Below are 27,359 nucleotides of genomic sequence, written 5' to 3' on the forward strand. Positions count from 1 at the left end.
GTTCATTAGTTTCCTGTATTAGATGATATCATGGTATTTGTCTTTTGTTGCCTAGCTTATTTCATTATGCATAATCCTCTCCAGTTCCATGTTGTTGCAAATGGTAGGAGTTCCTTCTTTCTTTCTGCTGCATAGTATTCCATTGTGAAAATATACCACAGTTTTTTGATCCACTCATCTACAGATGAGCACTTAGGCTTTTTCCAGCACTTGGCTAATGTAAATAGTGCTGCTATGAACATAGGGGTGCATAGGTTCTTCTGAATTGGTGTTTCAGGATTCTTTGAGTATAAACCTAGCAATGGAATTGCTTGATCAAAAGGCAGTTTCATCTTTAGTTTTTTGAGGAAATTCTATACTGTTTTTCATAGTGGCTGCACCAGTCTGCATTCCAACCAACAGTCCATCAGGGTTCCCTTTTCTCCACATCCTCACCAGCACTTCTTGTTTGTTGATTTGCTCATGATGGCCACTCTCACCAATGTTAGGTGGTATCTCATTGTGGTTTTAATTTGCCTCTCTAATGGCTAGTGATGTTGAGCATCCTTTCATATGTCTATGGGCCCTCTCTATGTCTTCTTTGGAGAAGTGTTTGTTCAGGTCCGTTGTCCATTTTTAATTGGATTATCTGTCTTCTTGGCATTGAGTCATTTAAGTTCTTTATATATTTTGGAGGTCAATCCCTTATCTGATGTATCATTGGCAAATATGTTTTTCCATATGGTTGGTTTCCTTTTCATCTTGCTGATGTTTTCTTTTGCTGAGCAGAAACTTTTTAGTTTGATGTACTCCCATCTGTTTATTCTTTCCTTTATTTCTTTTGCCCTAGGAGATATATCAGTGAAAATATTTGCTACATGGGATATCTTAAATATTCTTGCTTATGTTTTCCTCTAGGATTTTTATGGTGTAATGGTTTACATTTAAGCCCTTTATCTGTCTTGAATTTATTCTGATGTATGGTGTAAGTTGGTGGTCTAGCTTAATTTTTTTGCATGTCTCTGTCCAGTTCTCCCAGAACCATTTGTTGAAGAGCGTCTTTCACTTCACTTCCCCCTTTGTCAAGTATTAGTGGACCATATAGACCAGAGTTTATTTCTGGGCTCTCTATTGTGTTTCATTTATCATAGGAGCTGCTGGCATCTGAAATTCCATAATCACAGAATTTTTGGCATTATGCAAAGGCAACACACTGGACAATCAAATCTGACCAGCATATGTATGCTATTTATTAATTTTACAATGTCAAAATAAAAAGAAACATTGACCAACCTTAAATAACATGAGATTTTCTGTGACAATTTTGGTTGCTTAGTTACAAAAAATTATAAGATCTCCAAACACCAACCCACATACTAATTGGCTGTGAACAACTGGTTGTGCCACTAGACTCCAATTTTCCCAAGATCAAAACAACCCTACTGTCTGTACACTCTGCCTTTCTCACATATTTATATTGCTATCTCATTTTATTTGCATTTGTTTCTGAAAATACTGTACGAGGCTTAATTTCTAGTTAAAATATGTTTCCCAGTAAATAATTAACATTAATCCTTCAAATTAGTGAGGAGGAATATATCAGTTTATTCCTTAGACCACACTTGGATAAAGGAGAAAGTGGGGTGAATCTAAAGAAATGATGTCCTTATCGGTGAAAGAAAATGGCTTCTGTGGGTACCAGAGCCTCAAGTCACAAGTTTCAGCAGTGACTCCAGTACTGGAATGAAATTAGTGGTTGGCAGGGGGTTAGTTGAGCTTTAAAATTTTTTTAGATATGACTGGCTGAGAAAGTGTCCATCATCAGTATACATAACTCTCAGGGACATAACCTTTATGGAAAGGGTACCGAATCAGACTGTACAAGACCTTATTAAGTTAAATATTTACAAGAATTATACTCTCTGGCTAGAAACTTCAAATACTCAAATTCCTTCATTCTATAATTCTAACATATTACCTATAAAACTAAAAAGTATTTTTTTCCATTTTGATATTAGAGATGCTGATAGAGCAAATAATAAAAAGAAAAACATTTTGTTTAAAAAAATGTTTTTGAGAAAGAAAATCTCCCCTCAATATAAGGTCATACCTTTAGCAAAAGAGGAAAATAAATATAGATGAGGGGGAACTCCCATAAACAAAATTATTTTCTGGAGGGTGGGCCCCTTGAAGTACATGCTTTTCCTTAAGGTGAGTATTCTAGGAACCCATCTGTACCAGTGTACCAACTGGCATTGTTAAAGGCTGCATTTGGTTTCAGTGATTTTTTTTTTGAAGGCTCTTTCAAGATGGGTGGTTTACAAGTGTACCTGCCCACACCTTGCTGAGTGTTCAGCAGTTTATGACCAAAAAAGGAATGACCCCTGTGCCCTACCCTCTATATTCACCCAATGTCACCTGAGTGACATTTTTATGTTTCCTCAGATGAAAAAAAGCCCTCAAAGGGAAATATTTTGCTGATGTGGAGAAGGTGAAACAAAAAATGGCAGAAGCACTAAAAGACATCAAAATTGACAAGTTCAAAACTATTTGGAGCAGTAGAAAAAACATCTCAATAGGTATATTGCATCAAATGGACAGTACTTTGAAGGTGACTAAAGTTTAAACATGTAAGAATAAATACACGATTTTTAAGAAATAAATTCTGTTTTTGTGTCCCCTCTCATATATATATTAAGTTTATATTGTTCTAAGTTTTATGAAAACACATTTGTTATACCATAAGTTTAAACTTTTGTTTTCTATAAACAGACTAAAGTATAATTTAACTTCTATTAACAAAAATGAGAATATTAAATTTGACACATGATAACAAATTAAAAAGCTGACAGAAGTTTGAAATTATATCAATCAGTCTTAAATCAGAATATTCAGAGCACATTTCTCAGAGAAGACCCAAACACATTACCTTTGTTGCAGCATCAAAGCAGATAAATCCTGTGCTAAAGTCAATTGTGAGTCCCATTAGATGACTTTCTAGTACACATGCATATGTCTTGCACTAGATGAAATAGAAAACACAGTTATTTTTTATGTGATTGATCTAATATCAATATTAATAGCTAATATTTATCCAAGACTGTGTGAAAGCTTCTGTAATAAGTTCTTACTTATAGCTAACAATAACAGCAATGATTGTTTAAGGAAGATAGTATTTCCAACATATTAATATTAATAAAACAGAAGCCAAGTTGTTTTTGACCTTCCAAGGGTATGCAAGGCCAAGTTTCTGATCTTTTTTAAAGAACTGTTTTTATCTTGTACAATGCAGGCTCCTCTGATATATTGGCAATAAAATAGGTACAAAATGTTTTAGGTGTAGGCAAGATTACGAAAGCTGTTAGGTCCTCCAGCTAAATATCACTACATTTCCATTAAACCAAAAATGAATTATTAAAGATTAAAGTATTACTCAAATTTTTTGGCATGTTTTTAAAAGATAACTCTCAGAAGCACAAATAGATTCTGTAAGGCAAAAACAATCTTGACCTTAAACCTCTTTATATGTTCACCCATATGGCACAATATTTCCCAAAGACACTTACTACTGGTTATTATTTGCATAAACATATTGATTTTTTCATAAATCAACAATTAAAGACTTTTCACATTGAAACAGATTAAATTATAATTTTACCTATATGAAATTTTGGAAAAACTAATAAAATTTATATACTGAAATATAAGAATAACATATATGAAATAAATACTTGGTGCTTATATGCAACATGGTGAATTTTTATATCTATAGGCCAGTTTAATTTGCATTCAGTTGGAAACTGTAGTGGGATTTAAATAAAAAATAATAATTTTAATTAAGCAAGGAGGAAGAAAAGGAGGGAGAAAGAGAGAAAATGATCTTAAGCAAATTCTCAAAACCAATCCTTACATCATTTTGGTTTTTGTAATACTGTATATAAAATTACATTGAATAAATCACATTCTCACTATAATGGTGAAAAAATACTTTTTGTCTTCACCAAAAAGCTATATTCTATATTCATATGTTTAAGCCCAATTTGCACAGAAAATGTATAACCATGCTATATTATTGATTTGGAATTAAGATTTTTCATAAAAGCAGGTTAGTAAACAAACTTAATAGGTGTTTATGTACATTTTGGGTGTGATTTTATTTAATACATGAGCATGTTCCATGCTTGCATCTACCAATTGCCACTTCATTAAAACTATTATCTAATTAGGGAATGTTAAAGTTTTCCTCCAATTTAGACATAATTGTTTGCTACTTTCAAGTACTATCATTTAAAAAGAATATGTCAGGTGGGAACATTAAAAATTCTAGAACATTAAATGTATGTCTTAAGTTCATAAGTACAAATTAAATTACATTGTTTCAATAATTATTAAATGAAAATAATATAAATTGAGACATACTGAAATTTAATTTTATAATCTATAATCTTAATAAACATGTAATGAATATATTAATGTTTTAATATTAAGTATTTGATTTGCTGCTGAATTTCTATGTTTAAAATTGAATTATAGTTAAAAAAGCAAAATACTATACTTTTTAGGGAAATTCAAACTAGAAACACTTTGAAAGATTTTTGCACAATTTTATATTATTACACAATATTTGAAGATACATCACACATAAAATACTTGTTAATATGTTCTTTTAGATGACAGTTAACTGCCTATAGCTGGATAAAACACATATGAAAGAGTGAAATACTAATAATGAAAGAAAATCAATTTTTGTAAGTATTACACCTTTTCTCAAAAATACTATTTTAGAAGATTATATATATATTTCAAATTGAATTAGTATAAGTTCAAACAAATTATCTACTTCTTCCTAGTCTATTCACTTACTCTTGGAAAATTGATTAAAAATTAGACAAGCCAAGGCACTAAACACAATGTAAATGAATTAAGCCTTATTTGGTATTTTTAATACTAGAGAAATATTATAAGATTTTATTTATATAAAATTTTATCTTTTTGTTATAATTTTCCAATTTTAAGGTGTTAATTTAATATACAACATAGAATATTTTTAAATGCCTTGCATTCAGTGGATTATTCTTAAAATAAATATGTTGATATTTACATTATTATTAAGTAGATTAGAGATCAGAAAATGTGTAAATAGGTAAAGAAATAGATTAGATGCTAGGAAATGCTAGAGTGCAATCCCATTCATGACAACCAATTTCAAAATAAAAAATAATTTTATTTATTAATTTATTAATTGCATTAGTCAGTTCAATAATTTTCATTGTTTCCATTATTTCGCAATAGGTCATATGTTTCCTCTTTATTTTATTTCTTCATCAATATTTTTTTAATTTAATTTAAGAGATAGGGGAAGGGAGGGAGGAAAAGAGGGAGAGAAACATCAATGTGACAGAGAAACATCTGTTGGTTGCCTCTCATATGCACACTGATCAGGGACTGAACCTACAGTCCAGACAAGTGCCCTGACCGGGAATTGAACTGGTGACCTTTTGCTTTCTGGAGTGATGCCCAGCCAACTGAGCGATACCAGACAGTGCTATTTCTTTATCAAATTTAATGATAGTAGGACTATTGTGAACACAGAAGGAAAATTGCAATGTTTTTCATGTAAATATATTCACATATTTAAATATTGAAAATTATACTACCAAGTATTGAGTCATTGACTACTGATTTCTGATACAATAATCAATATAAAATATTGTTATATTTTTGTAGAAAATTTATGACTGTGAAATTATAAAATAAACTTAGAAATCTAAAGCTTAAAAAGCAATATATATTTTATTTTTAATTACTATTTGCATTATAAATTGGTATTTTGAATAAGTAAGGTGATAGCCCAAAGAAATGCATTGTTCAACACATCAGCTTACAGAATACGAAGCCCAGATTTTAAAAAAAAGAAAGAAAGAAACAATATTGATATACAATGAAACAACATGATTTCATTTTTCTCATTTCTAAACATCAGGAGACTTAAAATGAAATATTAAATTGAGAGACTAACAAGTTGAAAACAGCATGTAGTTGTTTCCAAGTAAAGTGTGATATGCTAGGGAAATAATTAGAAACATCTAAAAATATCAGTATAAATTTAAAATTTAAGATGTCAACTCTTAATAAAGTAGCATATTTAAGCTCAGAAAGGTCTTAGATGTTTATACTTGAAATAAAATAATAATTAAGATAGTTTTTCTATTTATAATATTAAAGTTTCTATTTTCTGTATTGAGGTTCTATCCAGTTAAATTGTTAAAATATTTCTCAGTTATTTAAACATTTTTGGTTATATGCAGATGAGCAGAGCTATTTGAAAACATCAAATGAGAAATGAAACCAATGAAATTTAAGTCTTCTCCCTGTTCTCTTCTTCTGATTGTCATGTCAATCTTGTGCAACTTGATGTGCTGAATATAGAATTATAATCAGAAAAAAATTAATAGATATTACAAATCAGTTTAACTTATTAAAAAAAAATGCATCCAAGTCTCCTATTGTAGACAAGCATTCCAGAATGATTCTATGTTATATCACTATCATCATATATTTGTTTTCAAAAGTAAATATTTACTGTTGTGTTTATTTAGGTCTTAGCTCTGAATCCATTTACATGTGGTATGTGCACCGTAACTGTTCAGTTTGCATACATCTCTGTTAGCAGTAAGTGGCAGAGCAAATATTTGGTAGCCTGTTACATTTCATGGTTCTAAGAATTGGAGAGGCTGAAAGTTCTATAAAGTTTGATTAGACATAACTTTATACTTAAGAAATAAAGTTTAATATTTATTTTTTGAATACTTGTGATATACAAAATGTACGGTACTTCAGTAACTAAATGAATAAAATAATACCAAGAAAACTATAATTCAGTGTGAGCAATGCCAAGCACACATCACTCCAATACAAGATAGTGTGAGCAGATCTAATAAAATAATCCTGATGACAAAAGAGAGTAACATTGGTGTTCATAAGTGGGAGAGTTTGAACAAAATTGTTATGGGTGGAGTAGTAGTATTGAGTGGGCAGAGTAGACTGGAAATCAGGAAAAAGCTTCATAGACAATATGATTCATGAAAAAAGTTTCAATCTGCATTTAGTTGTAAAGGGTAGAAGTGCAGTGATGGCTTTCTAGTAAGAAAAAGCATTATGAGTGAAGGAAGCCATTCATATGAAAATTAAGTGGCAATGATTGGAGAACAGGACACAGTCTTGTACAGGATTAATTAAAATCAGGACATTTTTATCTTTGATTTTAAAGTAGAGCTGAGTCTAATTAAAATACCAATATATATTTGGTGAGTGGTAAGAAATAGCCTAGAGAGATCAAACTGCAGAAAAATTAAAATGTTTTTCAAAGCTGCATTACTATTTGTTTAATCACAATGGCTAATTATCGAATGTATTTGAGAAGGAGGTCAAGACTCAGAGAACTGTATTTTTGTACTAATTTGAATTTATATGAGAACTCTAGGCAACTGGGCATGCGTCTGTATGAATCACTGATCCTAAAATTGCAGACTCTCAAATTGCACAGACTCTCACCTGTATCCTTTCCACTTCCAGAAAGGTTGCTGTTTGGAAGGCTCTTTCCCATTGGGCGAGGTCACAGTCTAACTCCACAGAGAAGTAGAGGTCCTCTCCAGTCTCGGACTGCACAGTGAAACAGTATTTCCGCCGGTCCAGCAGGTCACTGTCCTGATGAAAACCTGAAGTTACACAGGCTGGCATACATCAATTCATATTGCTAACACAGTCATACTTTAAACCAATGTCAATTAATGGATGGTGGAGATGCCAGTCATAAAGATTACATTTTATGATATCATTAAAACTTCATTAAAAATAATCATTGCTCTAAAGGAGACTAAACTTTGGGTGATGAGTATACAGACAATATACAGAGGATGTATTATAATATTGTATACTTGAAATCTATATAACTTTGTTAAACAATGTAACCCTAGTAAATTTAATTTAAAAAGGGTCACTGCAGCCAAAATTCAAGGTCTTTAAGTCCATGACTAACACATTTCTTTGCTGTATTGACATTGAAGCAGGTCCATAAAATGGAAGTTAGAATTTCTGGCTTCAACTTTTACTAGCAACATTTCTTACTGTGTACAAAGGGATAACACACAACCTCCCCCTTCCTTTATTTTCTTTGTACAGAGCTATCAAGATAATGAAATTAAATACAGTGTGAGTTTGGTTCCAAGAGAAATAATAGACTACAGAATACTTTTTGCTCATTGGAAAGTATCGTTTAAAAATGATAAAAAAGCACTAGCTAAGCATACATTTGTGTATTTTTCTCATTTATGACTTCTTTTTCAGAAGTATAATCTAGTCTTTAAGATTTCTTCCAAGTATCCTGTATACTTTCTGCAGACTGATAATCCAATACTGCCCTTTCTGGGACATGATTTAGATTTATAAAACAATATTACACAGAAAAAACTGATATTACAAATGTGTTTGCTAATAATTACACATTTTTAAAATGTATTCAGGTGTCAACAGGTATAAGCAAAGTGTGTTTTTATTTTAAAATATAAACCATCTATTTAGAATAATTATTGACCATGTTAATATCACTGGTCATAAATTTTCTATTATACTTAAAATATATAAAACTAAAGGCAGAAAAAGTTTCCAAATATTGGTAAGTTATTCCTATGGCAAGTTTCTGCATATATAGGTATAATTTCTTCTCTCCTTCACATTACAGTTATGTAGTCCAATATTTGCTAATATGGCAAGTCACTTTTTTCTCATCTTTCTGGATACAATTATCATTACCACATAATAGCTTATTTTCTTCAAGTTACTGGCATTTTGGAAATTAAAAATGGAAATGATAAAAAAGACAAATGAATGATATAATTTTTATATTACATTAAATTTAAATTTATAAACTATATGTCTAAACTATTGATTCTTACTATTATGTTTACTACTGCTTCTTTTACTTGAACTTGTCATGATTTAAGAAGTCATTCCATCATTATGCATAAAGTTATTCAAAGACAACAAAAACTGTGATTTCTTTTAATGAAAAAGGAGAGCAGACATGGTGGATTCTCCAGCAATAAATAATTATTTCTATTCTTTTTTAAACAATTTTAATAATTGAAATGGAAGAAAAAACATACGATCAAAATTAAAACCTGCCAATTAATTTTGAATTAGAATTTGAGGGATAATCAAATCTCTAAAGAAATTTATGAAATCTACATTAAGTTCTGTACAAATAAAGGATAGTTTTAATAACCTATTATAATAATATTATTTTTATAAAAATCATTCTTAATATTTTTATGTAGTGAAAATTTGAATAAGTCAAAATTTTAGGAATATTTTCCATCATTAGATGTTGTAAAAGAGAAACTTGGGAATTTCACTCAAAATATTATAAATCTGGTTCTATACACCAAAGAACAAAAAGAATATTTGTGTATTATTCAGCCAGTATAATATATGTGGGAAAATAACATTTATTTTTAAGTTACATTGCAACTGAGTGAATTGCTGGGCCTGTCTGACTCCATTTTCTTCAAGCCTTCACTGTTCCCATGTCCTTCAGGCTAGTAGCTCCTGTTTTCTCTTGCACATAGACATGATAATTATTAGAGAAATTCTGCTTGTGACACAAGTTTCAAAAAAGAAATCCCCTTCCATTCATCATCTCCACCCCTGGCTGCTTCATAAAAGAAGCCCTAACTCTGTACTTTCTTAGGGTAGATTTGAGGATTAAATCCTGTGTCAGGGTGACTGTAGCCAGGTTCCTTGCCTCCACACACATGTATTTTCATTTGCCTAGGTCACCCCTATCTAAGAGAATTTTTCCTGCATAAGCATTACCCAGCTCAGGCTGGCCAGGTGCCACCTTTGTTAACTTCATGTATGTATATGGGTCCCTGATGTTCAAGCGGATGTTCAAGTGCGATTGATTCTTGGTCCCATGGCTGTGTCCTTGCCTGCCCCCACAGGACGAGAGTGAAGGCAGATGATCCCTTAGCCCCTGTTCGCACTTGCTGCTAGAATTGTAAGACAGATCCTGTTGTTTCTGCCCTCGCCTGCAGGAGCGAGATTAAACGGGTATGAATTCTCTCTTGAACATTCCACTGGTGTTTTTCAGTATCGCCAAATCCAAAGTAAATCTGGCTGGAATTGAACTCCTGTGCTGCTACCGCATTCTTCTTTGTTGGTGCCTTCTCAATCAATCAACTTTTTCTTACTCCAAAATCTGGTTTTGAGTTTTGGCCTTTTGAAGCATTGGACATACAGAATTTGGACCAGTAACAACATAAACTCAATAATTATATAATTTCCACTTTCTTTTTTGCTATGTAAAAACACATCAGAAGTAAGTGAAAGTAATGTACATGAATGTATTTCCATTTTTTATATCAATGGCAGATACTAAGATATCGAAATCACTTTTCTATTAAAATAGCACCTTATGACTGCCAGAGTAATTATTTTGAATATCATTAAACTTGTAAATTGTTGCTTATATATTCAAGGCAAATCTCATAACCTGAAAAGAAAAAGTGTTTAACTTCTAACAACTGTAATTAAAAAAAATTAAATTAAAATTCAATACATTTTAGGTATTAAAACTTAATTTAAAATCAATCCAAATGAGCACTCTATACATGTAAATGAACTCATTTTTCTGGATATTAGTTGCCTTATCAGGGAAAAGAAAAAATAGAACTTTAATGTTTCTCTTTCTTCTTAGGAAATTTGAAACCCAAAATAAATGGACAAAGGCTAACTTTAGAAAAACAACATAAAGCATATCTTTCAAATACAGTCTCTAAATTAATCTTTATAATAACCAATCGAAATAGTCTTTACTTTATTTCCCTGAGCAGGGAAATAGGTCTTCAACACATTAGTCACTTACACATTTTAGAAGCTATTTGGTCTAGGGATTAAAACCTATTAGTGTGAAAGTCATTCAGTTTAGAAATAGTGCAGGCATTTTACAAAACAGGATTATAGTAGTTCACATCACAAATCTTATAAAGATTAAATGACTTTAAGTGTATATCACTTAGAAATGTGGCTGGTTCATGTTAAGTGCTCTAAAATATCACTAATAATTAGCAATATTAGCCATCACTCATACTGAGCATTACTAAAGCCTGGATTAGACTGGACTTTGAATTCTATATTCCAGTACACACACACATACCCACAACTTTCTTTGCAGTACAGTATGACATTGTCATGCAGAATATAGGATATGTATATAAGGGGAGTCAGAAAGCCTCAGTTTTTTTAGGAGAATTAATGCTATTGACAATGAAAACAAAAGACACTTGCTAAAGTTGATGTTACACAGGCAAATTTGACTTTTGTCATTCTCTAAATATTTTGTGTGTGCTGTATTTGTGTGTGTGCCCACAGAGGTTTGTGAATTCTGCCCCTGCTTAAAATTGCTGTGCATATGTTAACCCTGATCCCTACAGATATTTGTTTTTTATTCTTGTTAATAATATTTTTTATTCAAAGGATATCATATATATTACAAAAAGCTTTTATAGACATTATTTTCTTATCCATTCTATATCGAGACCATTAAAGTCTAGAAAGTTTAAATGACTTAAACAAGATACTGAAAAACCTGAGATTTTGAAATTTTTAATTAAAATGTTTTCAAAAATAAAACCATTCACAAATTGATTGGATTATTGGCATTAGAATGAATATTCCAAGATTAAAATTCTTCGGTCACTACACTAGTTCCCCTCTATATCACAGTTCACTTATCGCTGCCTCAGTGTATCGTGGGATTTTTTAAAATATTATATTTAATTATTTATCATGGATTTTTCGCTATAGCATGGGGTTTTGCGGTATTGCATACATATGTTGTTAAAGTTATGTAGGTTTAAGAGTGTAGAATATGTTTAAGAACATAAGTAATGTATATAAAAGTGTGGAAAAGGTTAATAAGGGAGTGGAAAAGGTTAATAAGGGACTGGGAACGGTTTATAGTGTGTAGGAAGGGTTTATAAAGCCTTAAAATATATATAAATACTAAAATAAATGTAAGGTTCCTACTTTGTGAATTTTCACCTATCGCAGTGCAGGGAGGTGGGGGTATCTAGAATGTAATGCCCACGATAAGTGAGGGAATACTGTACTCTATGGGAGAAGAGGTGAATGGCTTAAATAAGGTAGATGTGGTATAATTTCCCCCAGGCCACCATAGCACTAGCAGAATGATAGTTGCAAAGGACAAAAAGTCTCGTTCAGGACATTCCTCTTGGCACTAAAATTTACCTGATTTATTTATTTATTTATTTATTTATTTATTTATTTATTTATTTTTTATGGTGCCAATTTTAAATAGTTTTATTTAAGACATCGCATTTTCCACTTTAAAATACAGTACTTATAAAGTGCGTTATTTCCTTTCCCTGTGCACATAGTCCATATTCAAGTATTGAGAATTATCAGTTTTATTATACAGCAGCTAAACTTTTAAAACTGCCATGGAATTTGCTACAAATTTGGGTCCTTCAATATTTTGTGTGGAACAATGCTAAATCTATCTATGCAAGAAATTGGCTTAATCCACCTCTTCAATGGTGGGCCCAGAGGAGGCACCCCCAGATGGAGGGTCTCCACCACCAGGGAAGCCCCCAGACATTCCTCCCGGCATGCCTCATGCGCTCTGGTACAGCTTAGTGATGATACGGTTGCAGACTTTTTCCAGCTCTTTCTGCTGATGTTCAAATTTGTCCTTTTCTGCAGTCTGATTCTTATCAAGCCAGTTGATGATTTCATTGCACTTGTCAAGAATCTTCTGTTTGTCCTCATCATTGATCTTGCCTTGCAATTTTTCATCTTCAACCGTTGCTTTCATGTTGAATGCATAAGATTCAAGCGAGTCTTGGAAGACACCTTGTCTCGCTGCTTCTCATCCTCATCTTTATACTTCTCAGCTTCCTGGACCATGCGCTCAATGTCTTCCTTGCTCAGACGACCCTTGTCGTTGGTGATGGTGATCTTGTTTTCTTTTCCTGTACTCTTGTCCACAGCAGAGACATTAAGGATGCCATTGGCATCGATATCAAAAGTGACTTCAATCTGAGGAACACCACAAGGTGCAGGAGGTATGCCTGTGAGTTCAAACTTCCCAAGCAGGTTGTTATCCTTTGTCATAGCACGCTCACCTTCATAAACCTGGATGAGCACACCGGGCTGGTTGTCGGAGTAGGTGGTGAAGGTCTGTGTCTGCTTGGTAGGAATGGTAGTATTGCACTTGATGAGGACAGTCATGACTCCACCAGCTGTCTCAATGCCAAGGGAAAGAGGAGTGACATCCAACAGCAGCAAGTCTTGAACATTCTCAGATTTGTCTCCGGAGAGGATGGCTGCTCGGACCGCTGCATCATAAGCAACAGCCTCATCAGGGTTGATGCTCTTATTCAGCTCTTTTCCATTGAAGAAATCCTGCAGGAGTTTATGAATCTTGGGGATACGGGTGGAACCCCCCACCAGGATAATATCATGTATCTGGGACTTGTCAAGCTTGGCATCCTGAAGGGCTTTCTCTACAGGGTCCAGGGTGCCACGGAAGAGGTCAGCATCCAACTATTCAAATCGGGCGCGGGTGATGGAGGTATAGAAGTCGATTCCTTCATAGAGTGAATCAATCTCAATACTGGCCTGTGTGCTGGAGGAGAGCATACACTTAGCACGTTCACAAGCAGTACGAAGGGGACGGACAGCCCTCTTATTCTCACTGATGTTTTTCTTGTGCTTGCACTTGAACTCTGCAATGAAATGGTTGACCATTCGGTTGTCAAAGTCTTCTCCACCTAAGTGGTTGTCACCAGCTGTAGATTTGACCTCGAAGATTCCATCTTCAATTGTGGGAATTGACACATCGAAAGTGCCACCTCCCAGGTCAAAGATCAGCACGTTTCTTTCAGCTCCAACCTTTTTGTCTAAGCCATAAGCAATAGCAGCGGCAGTTGACTCATTGATGATTTTAAGTACCTTGAGACCAGCAATAGTTCCAGAATCTTTGGTAGCCTGACACTGAGAATCATTGAAGTAAGCAGGTACTGTGACTACAGCATTGGTTACAGTTTTTCCAAGGTAGGCTTCTGCGATTTCCTTCATCTTTGTCAAAACCATAGATGACACCTCCTCTGGATAGAAACTTTTTGTCTCTCCCTTATATTCTACTTGGACCTTGGGCCGGCCAGCATCATTCACCACCATGAAAGGCCAATGCTTCATATCAGACTGAACAACAGCATCATCAAATCTACGTCCAATTAAGCGTTTGGCATCGAAAACCATGTTGGTAGGATTCATTGCAACCTGAATCTTTGCAGCATCGCCAATCAATCATTCGGTATCAGTAAAGACGACATAACTTGGGGTGGTCCGGTTTCCCTGATCATTTGCAATTATTTCCACTTTCCGTGCTGGAAAATACCCACACAAGAGTAGGTGGTGCCAAGATCAGCGCCAACCGCAGGTCCCTTAGACATGGTTGCTTGCAGGTGCGTGCTACTCGCAAAGATGCGGACGAGAAGAGCTCCCCCGTGTTCAATGAGAAATTTAACTGATTTAGATGCAAATTATTTTAGAGCAAAAGCAATGCTATTTTTTGTGTCTTTTAGGTAGAGGATACCATGACCCCAAACAACTTCCTGTTTTTCCTACTTGCTCCTCGTTACAGAATTCATAACAATCTCTTTATTTAAATCTGTTCACCAGCATAGTTTAAGCTCCTTGACTGACTTAATATGTGTTTGATTTAGCTTTCCACAGGACTTAGGGAAGAAATAAAATAGGTATTACCGTGAAGAAGTGAATACAACTAATAGCCCATGCGCAAAAGTGCCATGCATCTTCAAAATAAGAATGCTTTTTTATTTAATAATGTTTTTTTAAAGTTTATAAACACCCTGGCTCAGTTGATTGGGCATCAGACTGCAAAGCTGAAGATCACCAGTTTGATTCCTGGTCAGGACACATGCCTGGGTTGTAGGCCTGGTCCCTAGTCAGTGACCATGCAAGAGGCAACCAATTGATGTTTCTCTCCCTTTCTTTCTCCCTTCTTTGTCCTCTTTCAGAGTAAATAAATAACATCTTTTAAAAAACAGTTTATAAACAATATCATGTAATCAAAATAAACTATTTTTTATCCTGACACTTAATTTGCATTCATGATTTCTTATGTAATATACTTGAATAAGTTTTAATTATTATTTTATTTTATTTTTTTAATCATCATCCAAGGATGTATTTATTGCTTTCAGAGAGAGAGAAGGAGAGTGTATGGGGGTGGAGAGACATCAATCAGTTGCCTCCAGTAAGCACCCTAGACCAAACAAATCACAACCTAGGTTAGTGCCCTGACTGGGAATTAAACCTACAATATTTTGTAGTATGGGACTAGCTCCAACCAACTGAGCCACCCAGACAGGGTAGTTTTCATTATTATTTTGATAGATATCGGCATTTTCTGTAAGATACTACTATTGAAACAACAGGAACTTTACTACCATAAATTAGCATTATTGGAAGGAGAAAAGCAAATAAACAAGCAAGAGATACACGAAACAATAAAATTTAATTTCTTATATTATTAAAATGGATGACTTAAAAATTGTCATTGACATTAACAGTTTTAATTAATAGTTAAGAGATTCATCTTCTGGATATAAATTTTAATATTCTACTTATGAAGATAATTACATTATACTAAAAAAACCTTTCCAATCCATACTAAAAACTTTACTGGAAGAGTATATTGTTTTCGAAAGAAAGGGCTTCCTAGTGGGGAAAAAATATACAACTTCTTACTACACATGTAGCCATTCACAGGGTTACATAAACAGTGGGAGTTGTGGCTGGTCATTCAGTCCTGCCTTCAAGAAATGATTCAAACAATCCTACTTTTAAATATCTCCAAAAAATGAAATCCTAATTATTAGCCTTCAATACTCAGTATGTGAAAAATGTTCTTCAATCTTTTTTGAAAACTGTATGTCTCACACTATAGTTTATACTGTTTTTTTTAATTTTCTGTTTTTCTATTATAGTTGTTCCATTTTCCCCCATTGCTCTCCCAACCCAGCCCATCCCTTCCCCCACAGTCATTCCCTACTTCATTGTCCATGTCCATGGGTTATTTATGCTAGTTCCTTTACTAAGCCCTTATGTAGTTTATACTGTTTATGTTCTTAATCTTTGTTCAGATGTGGTTAAAAACAGGTGGTCATCACTGCTTAAAAATTAATAATCTTTAATAGCCTTAGAACAGTTGTAAACATACCTTTCAGCTTTCTATTTATAAAACCGAATCAAGCTCATTATTTTACCTCTCTTCATTGGTGCTGCTAGTTCATTATCTAAGTTTAATTGTTTGTTTGTTTTAAGGAGAAAGGGAGTGAGAGACAGAGAGAAAAATGTCAATTTGTTATTCCACTTATTTATGCATTTATTGGTTGATTATTATATGTGCTCTGACTGGGGATAGAACACTCAAGCTTGGGACAGCAAGACGATGCTCTAACCAACTGTCTGGCCAAGGTTATCTTAGTACCTCTTCACTGTAATCTAACCAACTTTTTTCATATCCCTCAAGTAGTAAAATCCATCAACCAGCCAAAATGGACCTGTATAGATCTGGCCAATATGAGATATAAAGGGAATTATTTGTGTGACCTAAAACTACACTTTTATTTATATATCCTGGGAGATAAAAAAAAGGCACAGATCATAGTATCTGGCTAGCAAATCATTCATACAATGTGTGCTATTAATCTTGGATATTTTTTCAGATGAAGGGGAAGATTTGGCGCCCAAAAATTTAATTAGTACTCATGAATATAAAAGATATAATTTTTGGCCTGGCTTTTGAGTATGTCTCCTAAAAATCATCAGTCCCATTAGATGCTATGTATTTTTTGTTGTTGTTATTGTTACTTCTTTTACAAATACAGTAACTTTTAACTGTTGAAATATTTCCAGCAGAGTTTAAGATAGCATACCCCCACTGCTATGTCAGAAACTATTTTACGCTTTGCCTATAGTAGGTATTCAGTTGATGTCAATCAAAAAAGTATTGCATGCTTGCTGCGTGCCAGGCACTGTTCTAGTGTAGACACATATCACTGAGCAAAACAGATGACACCTCTGCACCTCATGGAGATGTTGTTTCATTGTGGATGAGAAAATTCAGAGCAAACAAAAAAATTACTTAATCATAACATGTCATCTGGTGATCAGGCCTGTTATAAGCTTTTGGGAGTGCTAGCCCCAAAGGGCATTACCATTTAAATAGAATGCTCAGGAAAGGCCTCTTTAAAGAGGTCACATTTGAGGAGTGGCATGAAGTAAAAGAGTAAACCATTTAGATATTTGAGGAGGTTGGCAACAAGTTAAAGAACCTAAGGCTGATGTGTGCCATAACATAATAATGAAATGGCAGTGAATTAGTGGGCATGTAGCAGGATGCTAGAGAAGGCAGGTGGAGGCATGAGCAGGATGGTGTGGTAGAGATCTTATTGTGTACTATAGTTGCCTTGAAGACTTTGAAGTCTACTTTGAGTCAAATTGAAAGCTACTGAGGGGCAATAGTTAGGCAGAAAAATAGGAAAAAAAACAATTACACTAATTCCATTGAGGGATGTGGTCATCCAGGGTTATAGTAGTGGTTTGGGGTATATTTTGCCTGATACAGCAGATTAGTGTGTGAGAGAAAGAGACTTGAGATTGACTCCAAGGTCTTGGAAGAAAGCAATTGGAGAGTTAAGATGAACATTAACTGAGGTGGGCATTTGGATTGTGGGAGGACATGTTAAGTTTGAGAAGTCTATTAGATATCCATGCAGAGGCATCTAGAAGGTAACAAATGCATTCATTTGGAGTTCAGGAAAGAACTCTGAATAAATTCATAATTATTGGTATATAAATAGCATTTAAAGCAATGAAATTGGCAATTAGTCAGGGAAAAAATTCCAAGTAGTGAGTTTCCATAAAGGACTATTAATGTACTGGATCATTCTGAGGAACTTTTGATTTTTCTTTCTCATTTTTCTATATTATAGTAAAACCATCAAAAAAATCAAGAATAAATACCCTTTCACACATAAAAATAGCATTATCGCCATAAGTATATATAACAATGCATAATTTAAAACTATATAATATATAAAATGTGTCATATATACATATATAGACTAATGAAATATGTTTTAATATAAATAACATTGTTGAGAAATACAGTCCAAGAATAATTGATTATGGTATAACTCAGAGCCATTATGTATCTGGAATAAGACACATTCCTTTTTCCTTTTGTATGTAATTCTTTTCCATTCCTGACATTTAAAAAGCTATGGGCCCTTTAGTATTCATTATCAGTTTATGTTTCTACATCAATAACCTTGCTCTTATATAAATACAAAGCATACAGGTATTATTCTGTCTAAAATAAGTTTTTACTTCTACACTCAAATTTGACAAAACTCTTACTTAATGCTCATAATTGATTGATTACAGAGCACTTATTATATTAGCTCTCAAACATTAGCTCAATTTATAAACATAATGTATATTAATTTATTTTTTTGTTTAGATGGTTACTGAAACAAGCCAGTAAGCCAGGACAAGTGAAATAGGCCCAGAAAAGCAGTAAACCCAGGTGGGTAATGCCAGGACAAGATGAAATGACTAATGACCCCCCACCTCTTCTGGAATAGACCAATCGGTAGACCATGATGCTGAAAAATAAAGCTGGAAAAATAATGAATATTTTGCTGAAACCCTCTCCTGAGACCACCTCTCTGATTCCCACCTGCAAGAGAGAAACAAAAACCCTTAAGACAAAAGACTTAGTACCTGCTCTTTCTCTCTGGGGAGCACTCCTGTGCCCTCCCCTTCCTTCTTATTCTTCCTCAGGTACATATCTCATAAACTCTAAGAGATCCCAGGAGACTTGCAATGGGCAGTGGCAGATTATCACAGGATAACCCTTTGAACCTGTCTCCAACACCCACTTTTCTCTGACTTTCTATGAGCTAAAGCAGGCTAGAGTACGCTGTCCTGTTGCTTCATTTGTGCTAAGCCCTTCTTTGTTTCACTGTCCTCAGCTTTAATAAATGTATCCTCATAGTCACCTAGACTTGTGGTTTTTTTCTTTTTTCTTTTTCCTTGCATGAGGTCAAGAACCCATGCACTATTGGTTTGCTCTATGCAAAACTGCTCAGGGCCAGGCCACCTTTCTGGTAACAGTAATGACTTTTGTTTATTTGAAAGCATTTCTTCAGAGAAAGAAATGCAGGGGAAGAGACAAACCAAACAAAATGAAGTTTAAGTATTTGTTTACTTCTATTAGTTTTGTTTGCACATATTATCCTTAGGGTCATCCTGATGAAATGTCAATGTAGATAGTAGGTCTGTCCACCTGCGAGTTATTTCCTGTTGATGAGACGAAGGTGGGCTGAAGTTGTGAGCACATACCTGGCTCTGGTGTCACCTTCTATCTCACTTCTATGTCACAGAACAATGCTTTCAAGCCACCAGGGTCCTAGGGTGGTATACTTGAGGGTTATAGATCAAATTGTAGGGTGATGAACAAAGGAAGACATAAAAGAGAGAGACAGGGTGGCTGGGAAGCTGGTTGGCTGAAGCTCTGGACAGAGTGACTGCTATTCTCTAACTGTGCCTAGTTTGTAGTGCTTTTCTTCACAGATTTCAGTGTGTGCAAGCTTCGATCCTCTCCAATATGTAACAAAGACAACACATCATAGTCCAACAAGAAAAAGTGAATTTATTACTTTCACATATTCAATCTTGTGCAGGGGTCATGCTAATTTCTGTATTGTTTCAAGTTTAGTATATGTACTGCCCAAGCGAACACATGAACCTATTAATTTTAGTGCTTTGATGACATTAACAATATTTTATACTCTGTGTGTTGACCAACTAATGGGTCATCATCCTTTTGTCTCTAAATCAAAGAGCTGAAGCCCATAATATTATACAAAGATTCCTGAAATATTTGCAAATTCTGAGAAAACATAAAGAGGAGAATACTATTCAAACCATATTGTTTGAATTGTTATATTTAAAAAGTATGTTATATTAAGGAAGTCTTTAAAATGAAATCACCTGTTATATACTATACCTTTTTGAATTTTTTATTGTATTTTTTACATTACCTTTTAGTCCCTTAAACCCCCTTCCCCCTGCAACCACCACATTGTAGTCCATGTCCATGAGTTGTTTTTTTCCTTTTTGCTCAATCTCTCTACCCCCTAACAAAAGGCCCCACATAGCAACATCAATCCTGAGAAAGAATAATAAAATTGGAGGAAGCATGCTACCTAATATCAAACTGTAGTATAAGGCCATAGTAACCAAAACAGCATGGTACTGGCATAAAAACAGACACATAGGTCAATGGAATAGAATAGAGAGCCTAGAAGTAAACCTACACCTTTACAGTCAACCATTCCCTTTTTGAAGAAGCTATCTGCACTACATGCATGTCCTTGTCTCCCCCATTATCATACAGGATAAGCAGATAGAGCAATGAGTTGTAGGAAATGGAAACGATGCAATTGATTACTATCCTCCAAAGAATTTTCCTAATTAAATGCAGTGGAGAAAAAACAGCAATCTGAGGGGCAACTGGCCAGGATTGTATTCCCAGCCCCAGGAAATCCATGCCACTAGCTTCTCCAATGCCCAGATAAACTTTTACATAAGATGTGGTTGCTGAGAAATATGCTAGTATATTACAGATATCTTTGATATCTAGGACACTCTGTATTTCTCCTTCTGTAAAGTATGTGTCTGTAAGGGAACTGATACCACACCCACAGAATAATAACCTTCAAGAGTTACAAAAATAGTAAAATTCCAGGTCATCACTGAGAACTGACATTATTCTCTTAATCTCCAACCATTGCTCAAAAGGCTGTCCTCTGATTCCAAAAATGAAAGGAATATCTCATTTAAATACTTATTTGGACTAAGGCAAAACACATCTAGGTCTTCACATTTCTCAAAAAGTCATATCATTCAGAAAATAGGCATTGTAACTACAATAAATAAAAATAAAGGAGCTGCCTTGGTGTGCCTGGCTGATACCACTTTAGGAGTACACACATTTCAGGAGAAATCTGGAGACAGAAATCATTAACATTTATTCAATGTCTATTAAGTGTTCTTTCTTAATATACTTATTTACACCAATAACCTGACAAGGTAGCTATAATTATAATTCCTAATTTATGGATAAGGAATTGAAATAAAGATGATATATTGCTGGGGGTTAATGGGTCCAAAGTTGGGTCAGAAGTCAAGCACAGACAGCCTGATTCTGAGTCATACAGTTAACATGTCACTACTCTTTCTGTCAACCAACTAATATGGTAATCATGTTAATATGGCATACAGAAACAAAATTATAATACTTAGTGAATAATAAATGGCTGAAGTATGAACAAATGTTAGGGAAATAAACATAAAAGTACTGTAGTAAAATTATCTATTGAAATAAAAGTAAGCATAAATCTATTACTAAGATTAGTCTTAGTTCCTATTAAGTCTATTGGTTGTTCAGAGCAAACAATGATGCAGTAAGACAATGATAAATTTGCATATTGATGTCAAAATAAAACTGAACTTTATTCAATGTTTTTTTAAAACACATATATATCAAAAACTTAGCTATTTACAAAACATCATAATCAATATCTCAGGACAAAATGCAAAACACATACACAACTTGCAAAGGAAAACATTTCACAAAAGTTTATCATTTATTTCTTAATAACCCTTTGTTGATCACAATAAATTGAAACCCTATAAAATTTTATGAATAAAGATTTTTTAAAAATTAGGAACAAGGTAAATTTTGATTTACCAACTGTTGATTGATGTAATCCCAAAGGTAAATATAAGTGCTCCTAATTTTATTTTTTTTTAAATGTGTTAATTGAAAATATTTCAGACTGATCAAAGATTCTTTTTCTCCTATATTTGTAACATTATAATTTTAAAGCTGCCAGGCTAAAAAGAGAGAAAGCAAACAAATTCTGAAATCTAAATGCATAAAGTCAATTTAATATATCAGGTTCATGTATGTCTTAAAAACCATAAAACTTGACCCACTCCACAGCTTATTTATAATAGTATAAATGTCTTGGCATATTTAATGTAAACATCAGAGACCTATAAAACCATAGTTTAAAAATGTAGGTTAGTAAGGACAGAGAGCTTCATGGTCCATAAGTCCGAGTCATATATGTTCCTATACATAGCAATAAAATAGTTGCCAGGCAGAGAACCAGAAATCTTCAATCTTTCTGCTTTGTAAAGTGAAATGTTGAGCAAGAGGCTTAATCTAGTCAACTCTATTAAATATGCAAATGACAAGCAACAAAATGTAGACTGTTTTCAGTATGTATTGTTAAGTCTCTGTAAGAAAAAATATTATTCATAAAAATTGATATTCTAAAAACACAATTACAAAATAATGAGAATAATATTTTATCAATTAAAATGTGCAATAGCAAAAATACAGTTATTATCAATAATATTTAAATGATGTGATTGAATACTAGTATTTCAAGCTATCTATGCCATGACATAATTAAAAAATACAATATAGATAAATTTGAAGGACATTTCAACAATTTTCTGAAATATTTTTAAAGAATAAATGTTTCAGAAGAGGCTGACTCCTGGTTCCTATGGTATTAAATCTATACTTTTACTTTAAAAAGTAATATAAGGTGTGGAAGTCTAAACAGTTTTAAAATTTTATACAATAGTATATTTACAAGGCAGATCATTTATGAAAACAGAAATCCAAAAGCATTAAGTTCAGAAAGATTATAGAAAAACTAAAATTTACTTGACAGAATTTAAACTGACTAAAGAATTACAAATAATTTCTTCTTAAAAGATGAATTCTTGAGATTGGCACAACTTGATTTGAGTGACAAAACTGATTTTCTAGCTTTCTCCATACACAGAGGACATGTTCTAACTACCCATATAAATTTTAACTAACTAGAAAATTATTATAGAAGATAAATTGCTTTTTACTTTAAATGCTTTAGGAGTTTTCTATTTATTCATAATTCTTTAATGTCATATACATTTCATTTGGAATATGTAGGCAAGATATACTCTCATATTTTATTAAAATCACCAAAGCAAATTAAAATATTAAGATTTAAAACAGAAATGCTCCCTACTTCTCATTTTCAGAATGGTATTCTCCTAATCCAGATTAAATGGGAATAGATTTCTGCAAAATGAGGTTGTAATAATTTATAAACATAGTGCTCTTAGACCCACTTAGTTGGGGGAAGGATGCACCCTCAAAATTAGGTATCAGGAAATAGAGTTAAGATATGGTATATTTGCAAAACAAGATTAGATATCTTGTGTATTGAGTTCTTTAAAAATTAATCTTATCATCACATCCCATTGTCAATATATATGCATATGGTTTAAATATGGACTTTAATTTGCTTTAGAAGCTTCATGAAAACATCATAAGGCTATAATTTTATTATGAAAAAGACAAACAGAATAAACATAGGTGTGCTGGAGAATCCAAGATGGCAAAAAAGTAAGTGGAAGCTACACTAACCTCCAGCCAGGACCAATCTGCAATTAGAACTAAATCATAGAGAAATCATCCTGAATAATACACTGAACACTAGCTGGAAAGAAGCCTTATAACCAAGGACAGACAGAAGAAACCACTTTACCACAACAAGACTTGTAGGGAGGGCAAAAGAGGTGTGACGAGCTAGCTGGGTTCCCATGTGTGACATCTGAAGTTCTGGAGGATTATATCAGGAACAAGAAGGTTCCCCCTTAGAAGTGTGGTGTCTAAACCCCAAGCTGGGCTCCCCAGCCTACAACACAAGAGCCAGAAAGGAACCCAGATAACACCCAGCTGTGAAAAACAGCAAGGTTTCTGTTTTCCAGGGAGAGACAACTGAAGACACAGAGTCTCTTAAAGGGCCAATGCATTAAATTCCATTTGCAGCCACTTACTCTGGGCTCCGGCAGAGGCAAGGCAGAGTGGACTACAGACGTTTGAGGAGAGTCTGGGGCTTTTTACTCTGGGAAAAGAACTGAAGGCACAGCTGCCAGGATCTCTATGCCAAGTCATTTCCCAAACTGAAGAAGCCATCTTTCTCAGGCACAGCTCTCCTTTCCAAGTGGCATCAGTATGAGGGGAAGCAATAGAGCTGCCTGCTGGAATTACTCCTCCCCACCCTGTGGAGCTTAAACTAGACTACTGCTTATGGCTAGAGGCTATATCACTGATTAGTTTAACAACTAAGGTTGAATATACAAAGAAGCTGCCAAAATGGGAAGACAAAGAAACAGACCCCAAATGAAAGGACAAGATAATTTTCCAGAGGGAGAACTAGAAGAAATGGAGGCAAGAAATTTATCAAATAATTTCTAGTAATAATTATCAGGATACTCAACAGCATGAAAACAGACATAGAAACCATAAAAATGGACCAGTCAGAAATAAAGAATGCAATCTCTGAAATACATAATACGCTGGAAAGAATAAACAGTAGGTTAGATGAAGCAGAAGGTTGAATCAGTGATTTGAAAGAGAAGACAGAAATAAACACCCAGTCATAGAAGCAAAAAGGAAAAAAATTTTTTTAAATGAGGGGAGCTTAGAAAACCTTTGGACAACATGAAGCATAACAACATCTGCATCATGGAAATATAAGAAGAGAGTGAACAAGGCATGAAGAACCTATTTGAAGAAATAATTACCAAACCTTTGCTAGTCTGGTGAAGGCAAAAGAGACACAAGTCTAAAAAACTCTGAAAGTCCCAAACAAGTCAGACCCAAAGAGGCCTACACTGAGACACATCATAATTAAAAAGACAAGTCTTAAATGCAAGGAGTGAATCCTTAGGAGGATTTACAAGAGAAAAGCAGATAGTTGCATGCAAGTGAGCACCAGTTAGACTGGCATCTGATTACTCAATAGAAACATTCAGGCCAGAAGGGAGTGGCATGAAATGTTCAAGGTGTTGAAAAGCAAGGACCTACAACCAAGGCTACTTTATCAAGAAAGGCTATCATTTAAAATTGAAGGAGAAATAAGGAGCTTCCTAGACAAGAGAAAGCTAAAGGAGTTTGTTAACAACAAACCAGCACCACAACAAATGAGCTTTCTTTAACAAGAAGAAGAAAAAGAGAGAGAGAGAGAGAAACAAAAACAGAGGAAAACAGTCTAACAATAAAATGGCACTAAATATGTACAAATAATCAACTTAAATATAAATGACTTAAAGGTTCCAACCAAAAGAAATAGGGTAGCTGAATATATAAGAAAACAAGACCCAAAGATATGCTTCTTCCATGAGACTCATCTCAGGTTGAAAGATACACACAGACTACAGATAAAGGGATGGAAAAAGACATTTCATACAAATGGAAAGGGGAAAAAAACTGGGGTAGCAGTACATAAATAGACAAAATAGACTTTAAAACCAAAGCTATAATAAAACTGAAACTATAAAAGAAGAACACTATGTAATGATAAAGGGAACAATTCAACAAGAAGATATAACCTTAGTTAATAAGTATGCACTCAACATAGGGGCATCTAACTATGTAAAGCAAATCTAATAGATCTGCAGAAATACAGTCATAATCAGGGATATTAACACCTCAATATGTAGATCTTCAGGTAGAAAATCAACAAGGAGATAGCAGCTTTAAATGACATACTAGATCAAATGGATTTAATTGGTATCTTCAGAACATTTTATCCCAGAGCAGTAGAATATACATAGTTTTCAAATGCACATGGCATGAGTTTTAGGAAAGACCATGTGTTTGGACACAAAACAATCCTCAATAAATTTCAAAAGATTGAAATCATATGAAGCATATTTTCTGAGCACAATGCTATGAAACTAGAAATCAATCATGAGAACACTAAATAACATGCAGAGACGTGGAAGCTAAATAACATGTTATTAAAAAACAAATGGGTCAATGATGAGATCAAGGAATAAATCAGATGATACCTTGAAATAAATGAAAATGAGGTCACAGCAATCCAAAATCCGTGGGACGCTGGGAAAATAGTCCTAACAGAGAAATTGATAGCATTACAAGCCCATCTCAATAAACAAGAAAAAGTTCAAACAAACAATCTAACTTTCACTAAAAGAAACTTGAAAAAGAACAAAAAAGCCCAAAGTGAGTTGAAGGAAGGAAATAATAAAGATTAGAACAGAAACAAATAAAATAGAGTCTTTAAAAGTGGTACAAAAGATCAATGAATCCAAAATCTGGTTGTTTGAAAAGATGAAGAAGACTGACAAACCTTTAAGCAGATTAAGCAAAAAAAAAAAAAAAAAAAAAAAAAAAAAATGAGAAAGGACCAAAACAAATAAAAACAGAAATGAAATAAGAGAAATAACAACTGATACAAAAGAAATACAAAGGATTTTAAGAAAATATTATGAACAACTATATGTCAACAAACTGGACAACCTGGAAGAAATGAATAAATTTTTAGAAATGTACAATCTTCTGAAACTAAATCAGGGAGAATCAAAGAATCCAAATAGACAGATTACACCTCATGAAATTGAAGCAGTAAAAAAAGCTCCCAACAAACAAACAAAAAAAGCCCTAGACCTGATGGCTACATAGGTGAATTTTATTGAACATTTCTAGAAGAAATAACCTCTCCCTTTAAAATAACTTCTAAAAATTCAAGAGGAGGAAAGGCTCACAAACTCATTTTATGAGTCCAGCATTACCCTAATTCCAAAACCAGATAAATACAAAATTAATAGTCTGAAATTAATAGTTCTTTATATAAAAGAACCAAGAGAAAGGGGAAATAACACAATCCCATTTACAAATACCTTAATAAAATATCTTGGAATAAATTTAACTAAGGAGGAAAAGAATTATACCTAGAAAATTATGATACTGAGGAAAGCAATTGAAGAAAATACAAATAAATGAAAGCATATATTGTGGTCCAGGATAGGAAGAATTTACATCAATAAAATGTCTAGACTTCCGGCCAAGATGGAGGCTTAGACAGACATGCTCAGTATCCCTCTACAACTAGAAAGGAATACAACTACCTCAAAACAAAAGATAACCAGAAATTCCAGAAAATAAGACTACATGGAAGCCCAATATATGAAGTTATAAACCAGTGGTGCTTGTCTGGATGGATAGGAGGGGTGAAATCAGAACAGGAATGGAAAGGTTGGGCGGTGCTGTTTGTGGTAGCAGTGGGGATAGCGGCAGGGGGAGCAATCCCAGCTGCAGTTGA

The 27,359-nt window shown here is 33.7% G+C and overlaps 1 protein-coding gene and 1 non-coding gene across 2 annotated transcripts in view; both read right to left on the bottom strand.

The window, feature by feature from the left end:
* SNTG1 (syntrophin gamma 1) overlaps positions 1-27,359 on the bottom strand; it is an 850,024-nt gene that overhangs the window by 66,105 nt on the left and 756,560 nt on the right. The window contains exons 16-17 of the mRNA XM_090283711.1: positions 7,534-7,686; positions 2,909-3,001 (exon numbers count right to left, since the gene is read on the bottom strand). Coding sequence (XP_090139837.1) covers positions 2,909-3,001; positions 7,534-7,686 — 246 coding nt within the window. The remainder of the gene's footprint in view (positions 1-2,908; positions 3,002-7,533; positions 7,687-27,359) is intronic.
* On the bottom strand, positions 19,798-19,900 carry LOC150004462 (U6 spliceosomal RNA). The gene has a single exon (XR_016512501.1). It is a non-coding gene; the product is annotated as a U6 spliceosomal RNA (small nuclear RNA).

Source organism: Furipterus horrens, unplaced genomic scaffold (assembly GCF_987537825.1).
Source record: "Furipterus horrens unplaced genomic scaffold, mFurHor1.1.pri manual_scaffold_7, whole genome shotgun sequence".
Classification (NCBI taxonomy): domain Eukaryota; kingdom Metazoa; phylum Chordata; class Mammalia; order Chiroptera; family Furipteridae; genus Furipterus; species Furipterus horrens.